Below are 24930 nucleotides of genomic sequence, written 5' to 3'. Positions count from 1 at the left end.
GGATGAGACTCTGAGTTATAGACTGTCAGCCTTATTGAGTTTGATACCTCTAATCACTAGACTAAATAATGCATACTGAAAATTTGAAACAACATTTAGCTCAAAGCTAAACCCATTAGTCTCATTAAGCAGAACAATAAAGTCTGCACCCATCTCTCTGTTATAGTATCATATTAACAGATCTGAATCCACCAAAACACATACATGAAACCTAAAATAGAGTTAAACTTTGAGCCACACAACAAGAAACGTCTCCCTCGCTAACCATAAGTAAAAAAGAAAATTCCACCTATCTACGCTAGTAACTTATTCTCAAAAAAAAAAAAAAATTATCCGTATCAATTTAAATGATTTTTAAGAATTTTTATTTTGTTTTAAAATAAGTGATGTTTTCACTAATGTAGGTAGAACTTAATATCACTTGAAATTTATGACCAATTACAAAATACTATTTTTAAAATATTGGTTAATCTTTGTGAAAAAAATCTTTAAAACCATTTAAAATGATACCCAATGAAAGTATTAAACAAACACACAAAAATAAAACTATAAAACACGAGACATTTTGTCTATTCATGTGGGGGACTTCATGCCTTGCATTAAGAGAAACAAATACTAATGATCACAACCTTCAAATTTTTTTGCTTAAACACATCCTTTATTTCTTCAATTTAACAAAAAAAAATCAAAATACAAAAAATTGCTGTGAATACAACAACAATAAAAATACCAAATAATAACAAGTTAATTAATACATTTTCAAATATTTTTAAAAGTGAAATAACTCTCTCTTAAGAAAAACATTTACTTTCACAATCTAAGAAGAAAAATACTGAGTTCAGGACCTTCGTTTTCGTCAGGGTTCATCAGGTAAAATGCCTCCGAATCACGGCTCCCCACGGCTCGTTCAAATGTACCTCTCATATACAACAACTCTCCAAGCTCCGTTCCACCACCTGACACGTCATTCTCCGTCGGAATAACTCCAGCTCCAACCGTTACACTCGACACCGTATTCAGCACGCGCCAATCCATCTCGGTACGCGCTCCTCCACGCGACACCGCGGAACCGTACTTCCTGCCGTTGCAATACATGGTCCACTTGGGCTCGTGGAAAAGATTAGTCCCCGAACGGTGACGTTTCTCGCACTCCAACGCGATCCTGACGAGCCCTGACGACATCTCTTTGCCTAGAGTTTCCGTTGACATGGCTAGGTCTAAGAGAAACACTGGTTCGGTTCTCGGACCTTCCTGGACTGAAAACGTGACGTGGCCTCTTCTGTGTCCGTACAAAGTCCCGGTGACCCTTCTCCCGAGTGAAGAGGATCTACCGGTGATCATCTGGTTAGAAACACCGGAGGAGGAGGAAGAAGATGGCGGTAGGCTAACGAGGTTGATAATAGCACGTGAGAAGAATGAAAGCTTCGCGTTGACTTTCACTATGTGTTTAGAGGAGGAGATGATGCTCTGGAAAGGTACGAGGAAGAGTTCATGCTCAGGGATGGGTGGGATCAAGGAGGAGGAACGAGAACGGGAGTGAAACCTACGCGCCGGAGAGGTCTCTGCACTGGTCTTTCTTGTGTTGCAGCTGAAGCTTCTTTGAAGAGCGAGTTCTTTGTGCTGCAACATTCTTTTGTGATACGTCTCTCGAACCACTGAGAAATTTGGAGAACCGTTGATTTTTATAAAGAGAAAAGAGGTGTATGAGGAGGGAGAAAGGAAGAAAGCAGCCGACCAAAGTGATTATGTATGAGTGTTCGCCGTTCTGAATGTATGTATTTATACACCTTTTACATGTACATATGTATGTGATTATGTTATTTTGCCACCAATAAAATTATATATTTGTAGTTTTTTATTGGGGATTGAAGTTGTCAGAAAACATAGAGCTAGTTGGATGTTTACCAAAAATATAATAATATGGGAAGTTGGGAATATACACCACAAAGACAACATATGTTAAAAGTTTGTGCAAAAATGTTACTGTCCATGCAGATAAATTATGGATGTTTTTCCTGTTTAAATGCATACATACACTAAAATGTCGATGAAAATTAAAGAAGGTTAGTAGAGGGAGGCCGTGTACACGTAGAGACTTAATTAATCAACTAACTGCCGGGTTATAAGCTAATGCTATATATATCGATATCACAGGTGGGATTTTGAACACTCATAAAAGAAAACAAAAAGAAGAACATGGTAAAATCATCTTAGTGAGCCACAATGATTCTTAGGAAACGATAAAAAGAACATGATTTTTTTTTGATCAAACGATAAAAGAACATGATAAAATGATATACATGCATGTTTCTTTGTTTATATTATTTGTGCACAAGTGCGAGGCCACAATAATGTATCCATAAATAGGCATGGAACCTTGCTTTCATTATAAAATCAAATAATTTAATAAAATTATCACCATAACCATCCTAAGCTAAAAGTAATGTAGTTATCCGATTATATAAAAGGGAGAATCGTAATGGGGACTAATGTAATCTTTGGCCGGTTCCAAACATAAAAATATGGTTCTTTTTTCTCATGAATCATGCTGGAATATATTGGTGATGTAGTTACACTATATATTAAAGCCCTTATTTAAGTCTTCCTAGCCTATCCACTTCATTAAAAATAATCAACCAATTACATTTTAGTAAAACAAATTTAAATACTCCATTATTTTTCTTGCCACCATAAATCTATTTCACTAATTTTACAACCCAATTTGATTATTTTGTCAACAATTAAATTCGTACGCAGCCCAAACTCTTTTTTCAACTTTCTAAGCCTATAAAGTAGTACTTTTTTAACGTCTGGATCGATTATTATCGATTTAATTATGCTATTACAATGATGAGAATATTACAAAGACGATTTTACAGCCGACAATTCTACCATCCTATGAGAATACACGTCTGACTGCACCACTTTGAGTCGTCCTATGAGATCCATATTTGATGGTACGCTCTGCACCAAGCTGAAGATCTCCTGTAATCTGTTTTTCTATAATCTGCATAATTGGTATTTTCTGGGGTTTGAACCCCAGACCTCCAGGTGTAGAAACAATTGAACCCTTAGTCAAACCACTGGACTAAGGGAACTTCCACACCTATAAAGTAGTCCAAGAAAATAAATTTTACAGTCCTCTAAACTTTGTGTGTATTTTCAAGTGCTGAAGGGTAAGTGACAATCACTTCTAGCCACCATCTCAGAATGTATTGGCAACTGGTCTCAGCTTAAAAATATGTAAGGTTATCATTCATCAATAAATTTTTAATTTCTCTTATAGTTTGTATCTCTGTACCATCTAAACTGTTTCGGTTAACCAGATAATGAACAGTTCCCATTGATTAGCATCATCTCAAATATATCCAGCAACGGCGTCAAGACCCTGTATTTTTTGGTGAGTCAATTGCAAATCCATTTTTTAAAGCCTATGTATCAATGACTCTCACCGTTTGTAACGACTTGGTGTCGCTGTGTGCAGGCACAATAGAACACAAACTGTGTGTGATCTGGCATGGAGAGTAGTACTTGAAATTCTCGACCTTCCATCTGATATTCAAGAAAGCCCACCACACTCGAGAAGGAGTACTCGTATAGGGTTCTTGTGTATCTTACCTGTGGAGAAGAACACTGTAGGAACAGATGACGATTTGGCCTCAGGGTCGATGTTTCTGATGGTTTAGTGCAATGTACTTAGCTTCCAATGGCTGAGACTCTTCCGTTATAAGCTGCCTTATTGAGCTTGACTGGTACCTCTAATCTCTAGATCAAATAATACTGAAAAAGTTGAAACAACATTTAGCTCAAGCAAGAAACCCATTAGTTCCATTAAGCAGGTCGTTGGCACTCATCTCTCATATTAGTATCAGAGCTGACTCTGTTTTGATTATTAAATGGTGAACAATTTATTTTTTTTTTGTCACAGAAATTTCATTAGAAACTAAGAAATAGAGAATGGGTCCAAAGATGACCCAACTCTTGAATCCATTACAAAGATAAGAAGACTTGAAGAGCCATTTTTACTAAAATAGAGAAGAGCGAGGAATAGATTGATGCAAAACCAGAGGAGATCGAACGGATGTCTTTCACAAGTCCGATGATTTCTTTAGACTGGAGATTGCCGAAAATAGCTCCGAGGAGCGTTGAATTGTCGGAGAAAACCTTGAGTTTTGGGAACTCGAAGGTTAGCACCATGCAATAGGCTGATCGCATCGCGAATGCCTCTGCGATTAAGGGAGATCCGATGTAACTTTTATCCAAGGATCCATGGATCGGAGCTTCTAGGCCGTGGCCTGAAAATATCCATCCAAAGCCTGCTAGCTTCCCGAAGGCTGCATCCATCTTACATGTGATCAATTTTCTGTCTTGTTGAATCCTTTGTGCGTGTCTGATGCGAGTCTGAGTTGATGAGGGTGTGCTTCTTGTTTTCTTGACTGTAGAGAAAAGCCTTATATGCCTAGATTTGAATCTAATATTCATGAGCAATGAAGAAGAAACTGTGTAGACTCTCCTGGCCTGTGATAGCTGATAAAACAGTGAAGCAAAATCAAGCACAACATCACGGCTTGGGGCTAGGTGAACCCTGTATACTGAAGTAAGACAGCGGCATGTGAACTGGCGGGATGCCTCAGTGAAAAAGCTGTCGTCTGAAGAACATGGAAGGGAGGTTGAGTCACGCTTTTTATTATTGCATTGAAGAAGGGAAAAAACCAGCCAGCCGGAGAAACAAAACCACAATCTGAAGTAGCACATTGGTGAGGATTGACCATTCCCTAGACAAGTCACCACCAATATTTTGACAAACAAAAGCCAGTCCTCAAGGCTTTGGTGTGCTGTGTATTGGATAGAAAACAGTTTCGAGATGATTCTTTCATCCAACCAGATAATAAACATGACTTCCACAACTACATTTGAGATCATGCTGAGCCGGTGGTGGTTAGTTTCCCTATGGAGACAAAAGGTTGGAGAGAGTGCAGAACTGGCCGTGGAGCTTTTGGTGAGTAGGAGAGGGGAAATTAAGGATGGAGGAACTAAACCGGTGGGTACTCTGAGAAGTTGATTTGTAAGAATAGAGCAAGGCTCAGACCTGTTTGCCACCAGATGAGAGACTAGAGATGTTGAAACCTCTACACCATACGACAGGAGAGAGAGGTTGAGGACGCCTGAGACAGAAGACTCTAGATCTGCAGCTTGAGTAACCATATGAAGAGGGGGGTAGCGGGATTCATCGACGTAGGGAGAAGAACGAAGATGAAGACTGCATCTGGAGGGTCTGGCGGCTCAGGCGACTTCATTGGAGTGAGAGACTCAAACGGTGGTGGAGGAGGCTTACTCGGTGGCGGATCTGGCGGAGGCCTTAAAAACGGCTGAAGAGGAGCATTCACCATTGAAACCGAGAAAGAAGAACGAGCTTGAAGGTGGAGGACGGGATGACGGAGCTGTAGCCGGTGCCGCTTAGCAGGAAGAGAGGTCGTGACTGGCTGAGCTGCGGTGGCTGACCTCCATTTTGAAGAGCTGTGCGGCGCCTCGGGAAGTGCGTCAGAGAGGAAACTCTCTTAGGGCGAACTGATAGGATTTGGTGAACAATTTAATATGTTTGCAAATAAATAGTATTCCCTCCTTTCAGCAGATGTTTTGGAGTTTAACACATATTAAGATAACATTTTTAGTTTTGATTATAAATACATTATTATTTTTAAAATTTATGATTAATTATTTTTCATGTTTTTAGTCAATTAAAATTGAATAATCACAATTTTTTTTTTTGAAATTTACAATTTACTATTATTATCCAATAAAGTGCATAAAATGTAAAAGTGCAGCTTTTAAAAACATATATTTTTTCTTTCTAAACATGGATCAGGGAGTATAAGATAAACCATATAGGCCTTATTGCATTTCATATTTTGACTAATTGCTAGGATGAAGTTGAACTATATGCTGATGATTGAAAATAATAATTAAGTCATACAGCAAATACTCAAAAGAATTTGAATTAAATGTTTTTAAAAAAACTTTACAAAAGAATGTTATACTTTCTTCTTACTCTTATGAAACAAACAGATTAGGAACTTCCTCTCTAACTCTCTTTCTAATAGAGAAATCATAAGAACGAGCTAACGTTTCTCTAAATCTTCTCAAGTCAAGCTTCACGTTCTGTCCTTGTAGATAGATCTTCTTAGTATATTCCCATCCTTTATCATTGAGACTATCCGGATCTCTGATGACAGGATCATCTTTGCCATACTCACCGTATAAAGAGCTTTCTTGCGGCATAATCTTGTAACCAATGTACTTCAACCCTAGCTTCTTTGCTGGCTCTCCATAGTATGTCTCTGCCGCCCAATCAGTCCCTAACGGAACTATCTGAATAAAAACTGTCTTAGGTTTCAAGAAGAGGAAATGAGTCATTGCAGCTCCATGTACACCGATCATAACATCGCTTGAGTTCATCGAGCGATAGATCTTAGGCATCTCTGTTCTTTTGTCCGGTCTTAGAACCTCAACAACGAACCCTGTCTCTTCTGCTAGCTTGACAAGAAGGTCCTCGTTTAGTATCGCTCTTGACCCGTTTCTTGATAATATCACCAGCTTCGGCTTCTTCTTCAAGTCATGTGTTGTTGTTGTTGTCTCTGTTTCCTCCTGAACCAAGCTTTGGATACGATGCGAGTAAGCACGGTCCAAAACGTTTCTGAAGTCGACAATGGTTTTGTTCCCATGACTCATTAGCGTGGAGTTCACTGTTAACTCGTCGTGTATACGCAATCCAACAGTTGCTTCCTTGAAACAATGAGTTCTCGAATCTCCACTGAAATCAACCAGTGGATAATCCGTGAGCTGCGAGACGATATCTCCGTACTTCATCTCCCACCAGTCATGATACTCAACGATCACAAACACAACTTTCTTCTTGTAATGCTGTGAAGTTATAAACAAAGGGATGATCCCGTCGTTGAACTCGTGGTAAACGTTTCCAGTGTATCCTCCCGTGGAGAAAAACACCGCAGGGACGTCGTGGTAGACATCGCAGACACGGTCTGATGATCTGTTTGAAGATTTGGTGATTAGGTTGAGTTCTTGAACCGTGTCCATCACGCTAGTCTCCCATTTTCTTGTGTAAGGTTTGATTTTTTCGGGGTTTGTGGTGTTATTGGTGGAGGTGAAGAGGAAGAGTGATGAAGTAGCAGAGTCTGTTCGAACATCGCCTTTCATTACACAGATGTCTGATCTCAAACCGGTTCTGTCACAACATATGGTTCCTACACAACAACAGAGTTGAAAATCAACAACCGTAAGTTATATATTACTCACTCGCTATATTCGCAAATATTTTCACTTATACTTTTCAGTTCTCACACAAATTAAAAAAATAACTCAAATGCTTTTATATTTTTTTATTAATTATATTAATTCAGCCAATCATATTTAAGATAAATAAATTTATTTATAAATAATGTATTTTTTAGTTCTTATAACTTTATAATAAGTAAATAATTTTACATTAAATTCGTTTTTTCTGGGTCAAAATTACTTTAAATTCTAAAATGATATTTTTGTGCAAAAATAAAATTGAGTGATATTTTTTTGTGAAAGAGAGATATTAACAAATAACAACACATAAGATGGGTTTCTAATATAAGACAAAGAGATCAAACTTCTGTCTGAAAAGGACATTAGAATACTAACCATTGGAGACTTCTGAGCAGACATGGGCAAGGGCTGGCTCATAAGAGCTAAGAGCTTCGTTTTCCCTAATAAAAGAATCTGCATAAGAAGAAGAAAAACAGAGAGATGAGTGATAAGTCAAAGAAACAAAAGATAAGGTTGTGTGAAAGAGAGAGAGAGAGATAATGATCATACCTAGGAGAGAGAGAGCGGAGAAGCCAAATAGATAAGGAGATATGATGAAACAGCAAGAGAGGATAGAAAGGAAGAGAAAAGATAGAAACTTTTGTTTAGCTCGCTTCGAGCTACCAACTTCCTCTACTGAAACTCTAAACCTCTCTTCTTTTCTTCCATGGTGGATTATTAATCTATGATACTGCACCATCTTCTTGTCAACAAAGCAAAACCCAGAACCAAAGTTTTGATTTTTTATGAAGGGTTTGATCAACTTAGGTGACGTTTTCAGGCAATTATATAGAAAATTCAGAGCAAACTTTTCTTGGAGAGGAAGGATAAGAGAGATGGGTTTCTTGAGAATGATTTAAAGAGACTTGTGATACTTACGCTTATATACATACAACTTTATTAACGAGTAAAACTAGTTGAAAGAGATCAATTTGATTTAAAATAACAATTTTTTATTATATGATTCTTTTTTTTTTTTCAATTATATGGTGTTTAGTGGACTTTCCTCTGGTTTTGGGTAAGAACACGGAAACAACAGAGAGATGACGGCTGTCAAGTGTTCGGTCAAAAGTCAAGTAGCTACGCCTATAATTAATTTTATTCCTTTTTTGTTTTTACATCGTACACTCGTTTTTTTATTTTATTTTCTTGCAACCTCTTATTGAAATTATCACTGACCGTGTATAACGGTGAAAAGAGAAAGCTAGTGCCGTTGAACAAAAAAAAAAAGAGAAAGCTAGTGCCTAGTGGGCTGACTTATTCGTTTGGAACTGGGATCGAAATTACGTAAGGAAGGGTTATCAGGAAGAAGATAAACGGCACTGTGTGTAGTTTCTTGGTTCTGAAACGGCGTGAAGTTTAAAGGTTCATGTAGATTCTTGTTGAGCATGTGGCATGTGCATGACGCCGAACATCTGCTTTTGATAATTACATTCGCTTAATATACGCTACTTTACAAAAGGCAATGAGGTTGTATCTCTTTGAAAAAATAAATATTTAAGGCTACAACGGAACAGGCGACATCTCATCTCTTCCAAGTTCCAATGATTTCTGAAAACTCATATGATAGACTGTTAGGTTCTTTTGTTCTATTTTTAGTATTTTTTTACCTGAATGCTGTCGGATGCAGATTGTTATTATGTATAGAGAAGAGAGAGTATCCGATGTTATTAAGATTTATGTACTATGTGGTGTTTCATGTTTGGATTGTAGATTAACGCCTAAAAACTCTAAACCGCCAGCTTCAGTATTAGTCGACATATAGCCTAGATGATCTAGGCCACGCTAAAATATATATATTACTATGTTTGGAACGTTATTGTAAACTTTAGATTAGATTTAATTGTAAATTTGATTGCAATTTTGCAATGGCCTTGGCTGTTGGCACACGGCTGTCTCATTGGTGTTCTAGAGAGATCCGATACTCGAATGTTGGGGCTGGAGACTGGTCACTCTGTGGAAATGGTAGGTGATTTCATGGTTAGGGGCTGGAGACTGGCCACTTACAAGTACCATATATTCACCTGATATTTTTTTTTTTGACTTATATATTCACCTGATATTACAGAAAAGGTTATGCTCTAACCTTGGAATATGTATCATCAAGCGGTTAAAGCTGCTGAGGAAGCCGTGAAAAAATCCAAAGAATTTGATGTAAGGTACTTACTTCATTTAATTCGTAGTTTAGATAGACACAACAGAACCGTTACAGATGTTTTTACTGGCACCTTGTAGGGGTCATATACCAATAGCAGCAGCAGTTATCTACATGATAACCCAGCTTTCTAAAAACATGCTCAACTGCATTGCCGACCCATAGTTTTTGCAGCGGCTCAAAGCACAAAAAAAATGTATCGAAATGAGTTACAAAGAAGTCTACATTTAAGAAAATGATCTAACACTGCTAAAGTAACAACACCTTAGTTACACGTCAAAAGCAAATACAACTAAACTAAGTTGTAGAAAGGCTGAATGTAGAAAGAGCTTAATGGTCTAAGAATATATACTTATTAGTTATTTGTAACCAGTTGACCATACATATTATTTCTAACATGTGCCTTTTTTTATGGGCACCTTTAATATATGAATATATTGTTGTTCCTTGAAGCAAATGCTTCATTTGGCTATTCATCTGCCCGAATGTTTCATTTTTTGGTAGAAGAAAATCGGCATAATTAATAGTAAGCAAAAAAAATCAGCATAATGATAACAGAGATACAAACACAAATATATGCCAATTGTTTTTGTTGTTGTTGTTGGTTACTGATGCAGCTCAAATTCATACTATTATATGTAACTTAGATAACTCTCACGTACGGTACATGTTTTCAACCAAACTAGAATCTGAGTCACAATGTTTAGGTGTAAACAAAAAAACAAGATAGAAACCATAGAATTTATCCTTTACGTGATTCATATAGTATAGTATCCTAAATACTATAAAAGACTAGGTGATCACCCGCACCCTGTGCGGGGCGAGCGGACCAAAAGAAATTATAAATTTTAATTATAGATATTGAAAACATAAAAATGACATATTATATTTGGTATAATTAGCATAAGTAATGTTGATATACAGATTAATGTAAGAAAAACCAATTTGGAATTAGAAGTTTATTGAATTTTTCAATCAACAAAAAATTTATTGAAGTATCCGGATAATGATAATTTTATTATGGTTGACAAACGTAATTGTCTTATTATCGAAGTTAAATCGTTATATTTCATTAAAATCATATTAATTTTGAAGTACATAAAAGTTGTAAGAAGAATATAAATAAATTGAAGTAAATTTAGTGGGTTTATTAGAACTCAAAATTGTAAAAGAGACCCTTTATCGAACCTTAATATCCATTATGACTCAAAATACGTATGAGTTTCTTTTGATTTATCTTTTATTTATAAAGAGTTTTTTAACTAAAAATCTTGATGAGACATGAGATCATGGGCTACGGTTCTGATGTTGGATTCGATCTCTTTTCTCATCAGCTGATATATTTAGATATTGCCACAAAGTAATGTTGTAAATCCCTAATTGTTCGTTGATTTCTAGACAGTTATATAAAGTATTATATGTATAGAGCGAAAATTAAGGAAGTCCACATTAAAAATGATGTTTTTCTTAAATTTAATCGGAAATAATTATATGAATTTCCAAATTTAATGTCTGTAACCATTTATGATAATTTAGTAAAAAAATTTATTGCACAAAACTAAGAGATTGGAAGAAACTTAATACGAAATTCTTTTTTGAAATGTATTTTATAATATTTCAAGACTGCTCAAAAAAATTTATATACAACATTTTGATTTTACAATATAAAACAGTTTATATTATCTCAAAATAAATGTCATGTATCTCATAAAATACAAAAAATATTAATAAAAGTAAAAGTCACATACCAAAGTTTTATAATCATAGTTTCCAGTCCCTAAAGAATGTTATGAATCATAAAGAAATTAAATATTATAAAAATATGAATCGTATATATATAGTCAAAACTCTATCAGTTGTGACTAATATATAAAACTATCCTATTAATTTCGTTTAGGATTATAATTTTAGATTTCAAGATAATAATAGAAAGTATTATAAACATATGGCGAAAATTAAGGAATTACACATTAAAAATGGTTTGTTCTTTAAATTTAGTCGAAAAGAATTATATAAATTTACAAATTAAATGTCTATCACCATTTATGATAATTTTGTAATCAACAGTATTATTGCAAAATTTAAGGGAATGCAAAAAAATTAATATGGAATTCCTTTTTGAATGTAAGCTCATAATGTTTTATATACGACTTTGATTTTACAATATAAAGCAGTTTGTATTGTCCAATCCCAAAATAAATATCATGTATCTCATAAACTAAAAAATATTATTCAAAATAAATGTCGTGTACTAAATATTTATCGAAGAACATAATTATGATTCTTGTATATTTTCTAATCTCTTTAAAAATGTCATGTATCATTTATTAATCGTAAAGAAGTTAAATATTATAATAATATGAATTGTATATATAGTCAAAACTCTATCAGTTGTGACTATATATATTAGACTATCCTATTAATTTTGTATATGATTATAATCAGAGATTTTCAGATAATCATAGAAAGTATTATATGTATATAGCATAAATTAAGGAAATCCACATTAAAGATTGATATTTGCCTTAAATTTAATCAAAAAGAATTATATAAATTTCCATTTTCAATATATATGTCATCATTTATAAAGTATTTTTGCAAAAAATTAGGGATTGCAATAAATTTAATATAGAATTCCTTTTTGAATGTATTTTATAATTTTCAAGATTGCTCATAAATTTTTATATACGACATTTTGATATTATAATATAAAACAATTTATATTGTCTATCTCAAAATAAATGTCATGTATCCCATAAAATACAAAAAAATATTCATCAAAATAAATGTCATGTACTAAAGTTTTATAGAAAAAGTATGAATTATTTATATTTTCCAGTCCCTAAAAATATCATTTATAATTTAGAGTCGTAAATAAATATAATATTATAAAAATATAAATCATATATATAGTCAAAACCCTATTAATTGTGACTATATATATCATTTACTATCATATTAGTTTCGTATAACATTATAAAAACCCTACCGGATTTGATATTATCGTCCATATCAATGCACATAACCAATTAATATCAATTAATATGACTAAAACATTATGTTAAGCTACTATTAATTCACAATGGCAAAAAATTTAATAAGTCTAGTAAGAAGAGGATTTTAACACAAAGAGGTTGAGAAGGAATAGTGTTGCCACATAGGAAATGACATTCTTGTTAATAACACATGAACATAAGGCTAGTCTCTAAAAGTGCTTCTATTTTAATATATAAGGGATTAAAATAGAGAATCCAATTATTGCTGCCATAAAAAAACAAAACGTAGACATTATAATAATAAATTATGAAAAGTAGAACTTAAAAAAAAAGTTTCGCAGAAAATCAATCAATAAGAACAACTGATGTGGAAAGTATCTTCAAAACTCTCCGTTTGCAATCCTATAAAGAACATAACAAAGAATATAAACTTATCAAATTACAAAGAATTATAAATGGGAAGTAATTAAGTGAAATATATTACCTCTTTCTGAAAGCAACAATTTCTAGAACATCATTAGGCTCATATGTTAGTCAAATTCTTGAATCGACCTTATCATGATAAAAAAAAATTTAAAAATATATACAGATAATATTATCTCAACCGGTTTTAAAAAATATAATAAATTACCTTTTCCCCAATTAATTTGCCGAAACTGTAAAACAAAAAATACGTTAACATTTGTCGAATTCCATAAATTTTAGAAAACATGAGTAAGTGTTCCATAAGCAACACACTTAATGACGACATTACTGTAAGTTTTGAAAAAAAATGAATTAAATCAGTAATCAATCGCATATTTTTTTTTTAATTTTGAAAATTTATTAGGTTACTATCATGTATCACAATCAATCCTTATATTTTCATCTAAAATTGGTAAGAATATAATAGACTACCATAATTGAAATACCGAATATAATTGATTGATAAAAATTATTTTACTGTGAAAGCTTGTCATAATGTTGCTGTTGTTATTGTGATCATTTTCAGCATGTGATTTACGTTTCTACATCAGTCTAGCTCTAAAATAGGAAAGAATACAATATAGACTAAACATAATTGAAATCTCATATATGATTGATTGAGTCAAATTTTATGACTAATATTTGACTTGACACCAAGATTTACTTCATTAAGTTTATTTTTGATTCACGTAAATATAATTCATTGACTCAAACATAATTGAAATCCCGAAAAGTGGCTGACGATTATAAATGTTAATAATTTACGAATATTATTTTAGTTTTGAAGTTATCTTTGTAATTATGGTTCTGAAAACATTATACATTGACTTAACATTTTATAAAATAGTGTAAACTCAAACTCTCAACGATTAGAGTACTCAAAATATTGTATATAATATAAACAATAAATTTCACATTTCGGAAATCGATCCAAAGTTTCCATTGTCTTAAAACATTTTTTGAAAGAAACAGAAAAGACACCCACAACTAATTCATTTTGTTTTATTGATCTCGAGTATCCAATTTTTTTTTAAAAATGGTTAAATAATAACCGAAAAATATAATTAGTGACAATATTGATATTTTCCTGATTTAGCAACTCATTAAATTTCATTGTTTGTCTTTAGTGAATATGCATAAAATGAAACATATACTATATATTAATTGTAATGGCATGATATGTAATTAGCCTAGATTGAAGAGGGTTTTTTCAAAAAAGTTGTGAGCTGAATTGTGGTTGTGACACCTAAGAAATGGCACACTTGTAAATCCCACATGAGATAAAGGTTTATTGTCAAATGGTCTCCTCAAATAATAAGAAGGGGATTTGATACTTCATGAACAGAAAAAAATTGAATTACCAATCAGAATATGAGGATTATGCGATCCATCTAGAATATTTTTGAAAGGCACAAAACAAAAGACAGCCATTTTTGTTGGGTATGAACGAAATGTGAGAAAGAGTGTTTATAAGAAAACATAAGACATAATTTACTCACCTGGCTTTCCTTTTATAACAAATTTGACAAAGAATTTTTTTAATTATGGTAACATCAAATAATTGTTAATAACGAAATGATGGATGTTAAATTTTTTTTATAAATATGGTAACCTCAAAAATGAAACATTAAAAGAAATATCGCTAATCATATCAATCATGCTTTGCGAGATTTCATATTCAGGAAAATCAAGAAACATAAATCAATAATAATGTACGATCTGATTATGGACTTAACATAAACCAATCATAACCGAGATTTCATATCCAAAAATGACATTTATTGTATCATTTAATCCCTCTAAATTATGCCTTCATTGTATTATAACAAAATACAAAAGTAAAAAAAAATAATTTTCACGAAATGATGGATGAGTATGAAAATATGAGCATTATATTAACAATATATATATTCTAGGATCAAAAAAAAATATATATATATGTATGTAATATAAATATATATGTTCTAGGATCAAATGTATATATATATATATATATGTTCTTGGATCGAATATTTTATAAACATACAAAAGTTTAATATATATATGTTTTTGGATGGAAGTTATAATGCTGATACTAACATAAAATATATATATATATATATATATATATATACATAAAAATGATGGATGTTACATTATTCTTATAAATATGGTAACCTCAAATATGAAACATTAAAATTAAAATCGCTAATCATATCAATCATGCTTTATCATATCAATCAAGAAACATAAATCAATAATAATGTACGATCTGATTACGGACTTAACATAAATCAATCATAACCAAAACGTTCATATTCAATAATGACATTTATTGTATCATTTAATCCCTCTACATTATGCCTTCATTGTATTATAACAATACAAAAGTATAAAAATTAGTTTTTTTCACGAAATGATGGATGTGTATGAAAATATGAGCATTATATTTATATATATATATGTTCTTGGATCAAAAATATAAATATATATGTTCTAGGATCAAAAATATATATATATATATATATATGTTCTTGGATCGAATATTTTATAAACATACAAAAGTTTAATATATATATGTTCTTGGATAGAAGTTATAATGCTGATACTAACATAAAATTTATATATATACATAAAAAGCATTGGGTATAATATATATATACATAAAAAAGCATTGGGTATAATATAAAAGTTATAATACGTAGAATATTTCCTGCGAGCAAGAATTTATAAACATAAAAAAGTTTAATATAAGAGAAAATCTGTTCGACATTAACTATATGTACATCACGTATAGCACATCAAAAGTATTGATTATAACATATGTGCACTACAATGGCATGAGATGTAAATGTTCTAGGCAAGGATGGGCTTTTGAAAAATTGGTGTGAGATGAAATGTGGAGATGCCACATAGGAAATGACACACATGTAATAAACACATGGACAAAAGGTTATTTTCATAAGTGGTCTCCTCAAATAATACTAAGGGGATTCTAGTCATAAATGTAAAACGTATCTTGAGCATTATTATAGAGATTATTTGTTCTTGCAAAGAAGTTGCGAATTTGTATATTATGGTAATAAATCTAGAGGGATTGAATTCATTCATATTTTTATATTAATTATTTAGTGAAGACACGTATAAAAAGGGGTGGCATGTCAACTTCAAAGCGAAGTATCAATCTGTCTCACGTTTTAATGCTTGGCTATTTCAGGAATAACTTTTCCCCACCAAGTATTTATTTGGTTTATGTATTTTGAAAGAATGTGTATTGAGCCAAGTTCAATTACAACACTAGCATGACCGGTTTTTAAATAATTGGAACGTAATATCCACCGTTGGTTTCAAATTTAAATAATTAACATGTACTCTATTCGTTTTAATTTAAATGTCATTTTACATTTATGCATACAAGTTTAAAAAATATTTTTTATATTTTAAATATAAATATAAATATTTTTTCTAAATAAAATATCACTACTTGCACACTTACCTGTATTTCAAAGAATATATAAAAAATAAACTATAAATTATAAAAATTCATATAACATATAATAAATTTTGCAACAAAATTACTAACCAGAATTATTTTTAACTAAAACTTTATTCTACAATGATACTTAAAACGAAAAAGGGAGCACTGATTATCTGACTTTTAAATTATGTATAATATTCGATTTTTAAAGGTAACTAATTCAAATTTTTCTAAATTTAAACCTGATCGTTTCATGACCAGTTTCTAAGGGCCATAAATATTTAAAGACAAATCTTGATAATTTAATTTTTACAATAAAAACATATTTTTTATAATAATTTTGAAAGTCAAAGCTTATGTGTTATTAACTTTTTTTTAATAGCACATGGTATTTCTCTGCACCTATACCCAAACACTCAACACAACTCATAGTACTTAAAAAAAAAACTTCTAACTAAACCCTACACGTCGGGTTGTTCGTAGCCTAGTGGCTGCTGAGCTCTGCCTTCGGGCCCTGACGTCGGGGGTTCGACCCCTACTTACCTCAGTTTGAGGATTAAAAGGTCCAAAGTGACCAGTTGACAAAAAAAAAAAAAAAAAAAAAAAAAACTAAACCCTACACATGCGACCGGTATGTATGTATGACTTCCCTAACAAGTCACTTATTTCTTTTTCCTCCGTCCTCCTATAACGGATAAGCAAACTACCAAAAAGGAAACTATAAAAACAAACGTGAATCGCTGGAGAAAAATAAACAACCGTCCGATTAATTACTAACGGGTCCCACTAAAATCTACGATCAAGATCTTCTCCCTAAGGTGCACCTCAAAAATATTCCCCTACATCTCCTTCGTCTATAAAACGCGAGACAAACCTACGGATGATGAGTCTCTCCAATCCTCGTCTCTCTCTCTCACACCTAATTTGTCTCTACCGGAGAAGAAGACGAAGCCGGTTAACACAAACCGGAGAAATCTACCCCCGGTTAAGATCAATTAGGGTTTTTTCTCCCTCTCCCCGCGATCATGTCCGACGCGTACTGTACGGATTGCAAGAAGGAGACGGAGCTGGTGGTCGATCACTCCGCCGGAGACACCCTCTGCTCCGAGTGCGGCCTGGTCCTGGAGTCGCACTCCATCGACGAGACCTCCGAGTGGCGCACCTTCGCGAACGAGTCGTCCAACAGCGATCCGAACCGTGTCGGCGGCCCGACGAACCCGCTCCTCGCCGACAGCGCTCTGACCACCGTCATCGCGAAGACGAACGGCTCCTCGGGGGATTTCCTGTCGAATTCCCTCGGGAGGTGGCAGAATCGTAACGGCAATGCGGAGCGTGGGTTGTTGCAGGCGTTTAAAACCATCGCCACCATGTCTGACAGGTAGATTTGATTGATTTGGTTATTTGTATCCTCTGAGATTGGATCGGATCTTTGATGCCTCTTTGGGAGTTTTTGCTCGTTTGAGAGGTGACATTGTTAATTAAACATATTAAAAGGAGGTTCCTTTTTATCCTTGTTGTTGCTTCTGTGAGAGATCACATTGTCAAATTAATATTTATTTTTTTAAAAGGAGGTTCCTTTTGTCCCTGGTGATATATTGTGTTGCTGTTGTCTTATGTTGCCAGTATTTTACTCGTTTGGGAGATCAGATTGTCAATTAACATTTTTTTAATGTGCATTGAAAGTTTTGTCCTTGGTGATAAAATGTTTTTTGTTGTTGGTATGGAGTGTTTGTTTTATGTTGCCAGTTTCATTGGTGATTACGTGTGAGAGTACTTACTTACTTACTTGTTGATCGTTTTTTCTTTTCGCAGGTTGGGGCTTGTTGGAACTATCAAGGTAACCTTGTTCTTCTCTCTCTCTCTGTTAATGTCTTTGATTCAGTATGTGCTGTTGGAGCTTATCGTTTACGGATGTGGTGGTTTTCTTTTTTGTTGGTGATGTGTAGGATCGGGCTAATGAGATATTTAAGAGGCTGGAGGATCAAAAGTCAACCAGGGGAAGAAACCAGGATGCGCTTTTGGCTGCCTGCTTGTACATTTCATGTAGACAAGAGGACAAGCCACGAACTATTAAGGGTACAGTTTGAAAATATTTCTCTTTTTTTTTTTTTTGGGAGAGTCTGATATTAAAAGCTTTGCCATCGTAAAGTCAAATCAAATCTCTCAAACCTTGTGAACAGAAATCTGCTCTGTTGCTAATGGAGCGACAAAGAAGGAAATGGGAAGAGCAAAAGACTTTATAGTTAAGACATTGGGGCTGGAGACTGGTCACTCTGTGGAAATGGGCGCCATACACGCTGGTGATTTCATGGTAAGAGTCCTTCACAAGTACCTTAAAACTTGATATTGGTACTGTTAGTTTTTTCTTTGTTGTTGTTGTTTGACATTGCGATCTTATTGCTGGATATTTGCAGAAAAGGTTCTGCTCTAACCTTGGAATGTCTCATCAAGCGGTTAGAGCTGCTGAAGAAGCTGTGAAAAAATCTGAGGAATTTGATATAAGGTAACTTCATTTTAATTTACAGTTTAGATAGACATAGCAGAACCCTTTACATATGTTTTTATGTGGCGTCTTGCAGGAGGAGTCCTATATCAATAGCAGCAGTAGTTATCTATATCATAACCCAGCTTTCTGATGACAAGAAGCCTCTCAAAGGTTTTTTGCTTAACATTTATTCAAGCAAATAGTAGTTATAAGCTCCTAATATCTCAGGCTGAATAATATTTTGTGGGGACGCAGATATAGCTATAGCGACAGGAGTAGCAGAAGGAACAATAAGGAACTCATACAAAGACTTGTATCCTCATCTTCAGAAGATAGCTCCGAGTTGGTATGCTAAGGAAGAGGATCTTAAGAACCTCTCTAGTCCTTGAAATGATTTCTTTATTCTTCTTCTATAGAAACTCTTATCTTATTATATATCTGTATCGACGAGGATACAAAGCAGTTGGTTCTCTCGATTAGAGAGGCTTTTGGTTTTTTTTCTACAATTCTTTTTTTTTTTTAAGTCCTTTTGTTAAGAAGTTTTAAAAGAAATATTAAAAAATCATAGTAAGAAAAGAGGTCTTATCTCAATGAATGGCAAAGACCCCTTGGTTTATAGCCTTATGTTTTTGTCTTCTCAGTATTCAGTTGCTTCCTGTTCTCTAGTGGATCATTCTGTTTTGTTTGAAGGCTCTGGGACTGTGCACAAACTAAGTGTGATGGATGCTAATTCTGAGGCATTTAGCATGATTAGGCATCATGGCTCTATGTTTCTGCGTCATGGAGATCTGCAAGTGACAGTATAGTCTTTATGCGCAAGCTGCTGTTACTATAGCTAGGGGACAGCTAGCTTGGTCTGGAAGAAGTAAAAGGGATCAACAGAGGCAGCTACTGACTGAGATTCTTCTGTCAGTCTGTGAGAGGGTGGCATCTACTTTCTTTTTGCTTGGGGGGAAGAGGTATCTGACGAAGGTCAGCTTTGGTTAATTTATATGATGAGAAAAGCAAAAGATCAAAGCGTGCAGCTGTGAAGACTATTCTTAAGGACGAGGTGATCATAAATATGGTTATTTGGGCATGGATAAAGGCAGAGAGAAAGGCATTGTTGAAACCTGTGTCAGTCAGTCCTAATCAACAAGCGAAAGATAAGTTCTGACAGCAGCAATAATAGAGGCATGAACACAAGTTCCATCAGAGAGATTAAGCAGAAAGTAGGAGGTGTGATTTATAGTGATCCAGTGAAAAAACCAACCCACCTAAGATTAAGATCATCAAGGGTTCAAGTGTTCTTGCACAGCTTTCTGATTCAACAATGGATTTGATAGAAGGAATTTGACAAAGTGGACCTGCTTCAACACTGTATCAGCCAGTGTTGGGCGACCCAGTGATGTTGATAAGCGAGTTGAACGACAAAAGCAGCTCAAGAAAGAAGACCTGCTTCAACACTGTATCAGGCAGCTAAAACTGCAGCTAACCGATTGTACGGAGCATTGAACGGAGTCATAACCTTTCTCACTGGTCTAGTTAACATTAGACTTTACAGAACAACCACTTCTCTTTGTTTCTTGGATTCGATGTACAACCATTAGCTTGTATAAATCACACGGAGCTTACTTCGCTTTTAGAATGGGTTTCAGAATAGTCTAAAGTAGAATGCTTATGAAGTTGACACTTTCTTAGTAATAAATTAAAGCCTCATTGAACATAGAGGGAAATGGTTCAGTACAAGTATTAAACAGCGAACAAAAATCCATTTTAAGACATGATCAGGCAACAGAATAGTCTGCACACGTAACTTATGTCATATGTCTCTTCATAATCAGATCCAACAAGTTTGGTTTATATGAAGCCATGACACAAGAATCAAGGCTGATCTAGAAGGGAAGGCCTGTAGAATGCATGACTCTGTGCAATCTCAATCCGGTCTCTAGGATCATTCAATGTTTCATCCCTTAACGCTTGCAGAATCGCTTGTGTTGATTGTTCTCTGCAATAACCAGACACAGCATTGAACAAACAGAGTCCAAAACAGAATCAAAGAAGCAATTTCCTAAAGAGATCAATGAAAGCTATTCTAATAATACCTTGTGATGAGTATCTTGTAGAGTGTCTTCAAAATAGGACATGACTCAACCGGAGCCACAGGTTTCTTCTCTTCAGGATGCAATATGCTCAGGCTAGACTGACTAAGCAATTGATAAAACGCTCCCACTGCAGAAACACCCTGTTCAAACATAGTCCAACATTCACATAAGCATTCATAAAGACGCCAGAAGTTATGTTATCACTTAGGAGTACCTGAATCATTCCCTTTCCACTTATACTATCACCCATGTCTCTATTTATTTCTCCTTTAGCCAGCATCTGACCATACCACGCGTTACGCCCTTTCAACAAGGTCACATAAGTATCAGCTAGCAAAGGCCCTGCAAGTTTCTCAGGCTCTTCTGCTAGTAAATGAGTTATGAATATCATCTCAGATGTGCAATGAGCAAAATACACTGATTTGCTTGTAGCACTCTCGTTAGTAAGCGCTGCCACCATTCCTGAGGAAGAAAAAGAAGAAGAGGATCAAACCTGTGAATGTAATCACTTGAATCACGCAGAAACTTACCAGCTCCAATGGCGTACACATTCTTGAGACCTCCCATTACTTCATGTGTAACAAGATCACTATTGTCCCAAACAATGAAATGAGATTGTCTTATGAACTTTGCTAGTGGTTTCCTCCATTTCTCGGCTCCACAGATTCTAGCATTAGCATATTCCTTGTTGTATATCTCAGCAGCTATGTTTGGTCCACCAAGATACAATACATTTTCAATCGGCACACCAGCTATATCCACAAACACCAAAGATATGTCAATCGGGCAAATCTCCAAAATAGCTTTTAAACAAAAAAAATTATCCAAAAATAGCACTCAGTAATAACAAAATTCCAAATGTCACTAATTTAACCCAAAAAACACTTATATCTTAATCCCACCCACACCATTTAATACTAGACCATTAATACTAATCAATAAACTCAAACCCAAATATAAAACAAAAATAAATATATTTTAACTAATGTTATTTTAGGAAATTTTTTCTTGTGTGCTAACTTTTTTTACTATTTAAGGGTAACTTTGTTGGATCATCTTTGTTGGAGTAATGATATATTTTAACTAATATTTTTGGTATTAGAACAAAAATAAATACTATTTAAGTGAATAGGGTAAAATTTAAGAAGAAGAAGAAGAAGCTTACTAGCTTGATGGATCATCTTTGTTGGAGTAATGATATGTGGAACTGGTGCAAGAGCAGTTTCAATACCCTTTGACAGAGAGATAATAATAGGAACCGTGATCCTCTCTTTCCAGTACTTGCTAATCTCTTCAAACACTTGTCTTGTCTCCGTTGAAGGCAAACCATTAACAACAATATCAGCATCCCACACAGCTTCTTGTAGATTAGTCACAACCTTGAGAGGGCTAAGCGGCGTGTCCACCATGTTAAGACAAAACCCGTCTTTCAATATCTCATCCGCGTAGAGCGTCCTATCACCGAGTCTTGCCTCTACGTATTTCAGATAAGCGCAGCGCCTTATCAGTCTCCTCAAGATATCTTCTCGAGAGTTGATGACTTCGAACAAGTGTTCTGCTGTTGATCTGCTTACAGCTTTACCAGGTCTTCTCCATATCCGTATCTGAAACTTGTCCCTGAAACTTCCGTAGCTTTCTTGGAGGAGCGCTGCAAAAACACTTCCCCAAGCACCAGCTCCGATGCTTACGATCTTCAATGGATCTTTGTCTGATTTCCCAAGAAGACGACGGAAGTCATCAAGTTTCTCCACCAAGTTAAGACCGTTTTGTTGAACAGATCCGTTTGTTAGCAGGGGCTTGGCCTCAATGCTTCCCACCATTTTCTTTATTTCCACAGCAAGAAACTCAACACACACACACACACACACACAAAAAGAAAAATCAAGAAGAAGACCAACTAGGATATTATTATTACCAATCAGCTTCTTGCTCCAAAAGAATAAGATTTTTTGGTTCACTAACTCAGATTTTCTAGAGATGTCAATTGGGCGGGCCGGGCGGGTTTGGGCGTGTCCGAATGGGCTTCATTTTTTTGTTGGACATTTTTGGTCGAAGCCCAAATAGAACCATGTCCAAATGAGACCATAACCAAATAAGACCATGATTTGTTGGGCTGTCCATGGGACCCATACACCCATTTAATGTAAACAATATAATTTTCATTTTTTCGATTTTTGTGGGAAATTGTGTTTTTCTGTTTTGGCAAAAAATTGCATTTTCGATTTTTGCGATAAATTGTATTTTTCGGTTTTGGCGGAAAATTGCGTTTTTCAATTTTTGCAGAAAATTACGTTTTTAGTTTTGGCGAGAAATTACGTTTCTCGGTATTGACGGGAAATTGCGTTTTTGATTTTGACAGGAAATTCGGTTTTTCGGTTTTGGCAGAAATTGCATTTTTCGGTTTTGGCGGAAAATTGTATTTTTCGATCTTGGCAGGAAATTACATTTTTCCGGTTTTGGCGGGCAACTATGTTTTTCCGATTTTAACGAAAATTTACGTTTTTTCGATTTTAACGGAAAATTATGTTTTTCAGTTTTAGCGGAAATTATGTTTTCCATAACAAAAATCACAAATAAACAGTTAGAAATCAAACTTTCAGGTTTCAGGAAGGAAAATGTTGGAAAAAAAAATATTGTGTTTTTTCTAATTTGCTAAACCTAGATATTTTAGATTTTTGGGCCGCCCATTGTCCAAGTGGTTAAACCCAATATTGTCCATGTTATAATTGGGTTCGTCCATGTGGACAAAATTTAGTTACTGGGTCAAAATGGGCATGTCCATTTCAGACCATATCAATTTGGACACGGGCCGCCCATTTATAGTCCGCCCATTTGACATCTCTAAGATTTTCTCACCAGACAGAAACTGAGATATCTTGTGTTGCACGTTCTTCTGCAATATATATATAACAAAAAAGAAATAAAAAGAACAGACAAGAATTCAATAGATACCGAAAAGACCTTTAAATAGTAATGTTATAGCCTGACGAAAATGCAGAGAAAGATATGTAATAAAATAAAGAAAAATGTTATCTAAGTCAATACAAAACTTTGTTAGCTCCGTCTTTGAGTTGTTCATCTACCCAACAAGAAAGAAGAAGAAGAAAGTTCGTAAACAAACAACTCAATTCAAAGAACAAACCTCTCGTGTCGGCAACCATAAACAAATTCAAATCAACTCATGAGAGAATTGCCAAATCAAGAAAAGATAAAACGCACGAGATTTTTTTCTTGGGTATTATTAATATTTATCTACTCACAAAAATCATAAAACTTGCATGATAGTTTCTTTTTTGTTGTAAAATTAATACTTCCTTACTACAACAAGAGCAATGTTTTGTGCAAAGGGAGAAGAATGGACACAAACATTGATGGGTAACAGTTGAGGAAAGGGGGGAGACTTTGTTAGGTTATGAGTAGTAATTAAGGGAAGGTGCCTAACTTCGGACACAAGTCATTAATGGCACTACTCTTTCTCCTTATCTCATTTGAACAACTTTTATTGGTGAACCTTTTAGTTATACCAACATTTATTCATACCAGCGACTCACAACACACATATAAATAAGTTAATAAATGGGTCAAAGTCAAAGGCCATGCATTATCTTATGATATGTCATAAATACATATAAATGATTTGATCAACTAATAACACACTTTTATAATCAGAATTGATTTCCCACAGCACCTTTCATTCTTTTTTTCCTTTACAAAGAAAGAACAAACATTTAATAAAGAGAAAATTCCATAAAAATATCCGAACTAAATTTTGTTAAGCTTTTTAATACCCAAACTTTTTCACTACCCAGTTTAATATCCCAACTAATTAGTTTGCTCATTTTAATACCCAAACTTTTAACATTGTACCCACTTTAATACCCAAACTTTGTTTATTTAAATAAAAATACTAAAAAGTTGCAAACAAAACTTAATAA

At 34.2% G+C, this 24930-nt stretch overlaps 4 protein-coding genes across 5 annotated transcripts; 1 reads left to right on the top strand and 3 right to left on the bottom strand.

The window, feature by feature from the left end:
• Window positions 1–676: 676 nt before the first annotated feature.
• On the bottom strand, window positions 677–1757 carry LOC108810604 (protein MIZU-KUSSEI 1-like). Its single transcript, XM_018582709.2, has one exon. The coding sequence runs from the start codon at window positions 1627–1629 to the stop codon at window positions 811–813; it is 819 nt and encodes a 272-aa protein (XP_018438211.2). The 5' UTR covers window positions 1630–1757; the 3' UTR covers window positions 677–810.
• A 4223-nt stretch (window positions 1758–5980) lies between these two features.
• Window positions 5981–8224, bottom strand: LOC108805618 (xylan glycosyltransferase MUCI21). The gene is made up of 3 exons (XM_018577541.2): window positions 7864–8224; window positions 7690–7767; window positions 5981–7262 (listed from the first exon to the last, which is right to left on the bottom strand). The coding sequence occupies exons 1-3, from the start codon at window positions 8051–8053 to the stop codon at window positions 6052–6054; spliced, it is 1479 nt and encodes a 492-aa protein (XP_018433043.2). The 5' UTR covers window positions 8054–8224; the 3' UTR covers window positions 5981–6051.
• Window positions 8225–17301: 9077 nt separating this feature from the next.
• Window positions 17302–19535, top strand: LOC108812864 (transcription initiation factor IIB-1). The gene is made up of 7 exons (XM_018585246.2): window positions 17302–17804; window positions 18239–18263; window positions 18373–18502; window positions 18607–18737; window positions 18841–18929; window positions 19006–19082; window positions 19167–19535. Exons 1-7 carry the CDS (start codon window positions 17452–17454, stop codon window positions 19298–19300), a joined length of 939 nt encoding a protein of 312 aa, XP_018440748.1. The 5' UTR covers window positions 17302–17451; the 3' UTR covers window positions 19301–19535.
• A 1030-nt stretch (window positions 19536–20565) lies between these two features.
• Window positions 20566–24237, bottom strand: LOC108812863 (glycerol-3-phosphate dehydrogenase [NAD(+)] GPDHC1, cytosolic). Of its 2 annotated transcripts, none has more exons than XM_056988992.1 (6): window positions 23852–24237; window positions 22161–22839; window positions 21526–21747; window positions 21210–21457; window positions 20996–21135; window positions 20566–20898 (listed from the first exon to the last, which is right to left on the bottom strand). In XM_056988992.1, exons 2-6 carry the CDS (start codon window positions 22813–22815, stop codon window positions 20775–20777), a joined length of 1389 nt encoding a protein of 462 aa, XP_056844972.1. In that variant the 5' UTR covers window positions 22816–22839; window positions 23852–24237; the 3' UTR covers window positions 20566–20774. The 2 variants fall into 2 exon arrangements, with proteins under 2 accessions (XP_056844972.1, XP_056844973.1); XM_056988993.1 differs by lacking the exon at window positions 23852–24237 and adding an exon at window positions 22911–22970 and having other exon boundaries at window positions 22161–22818.
• Between the last annotated feature and the right edge of the window lie 693 nt (window positions 24238–24930).

The sequence above is a fragment of the Raphanus sativus genome, chromosome 6, assembly GCF_000801105.2.
Source record: "Raphanus sativus cultivar WK10039 chromosome 6, ASM80110v3, whole genome shotgun sequence".
NCBI classification, from domain to species: Eukaryota; Viridiplantae; Streptophyta; class Magnoliopsida; order Brassicales; family Brassicaceae; genus Raphanus; species Raphanus sativus.
Note: the sequence above shows the minus strand (reverse complement) of the source record. Positions and strands in the feature narration are given on the sequence as shown.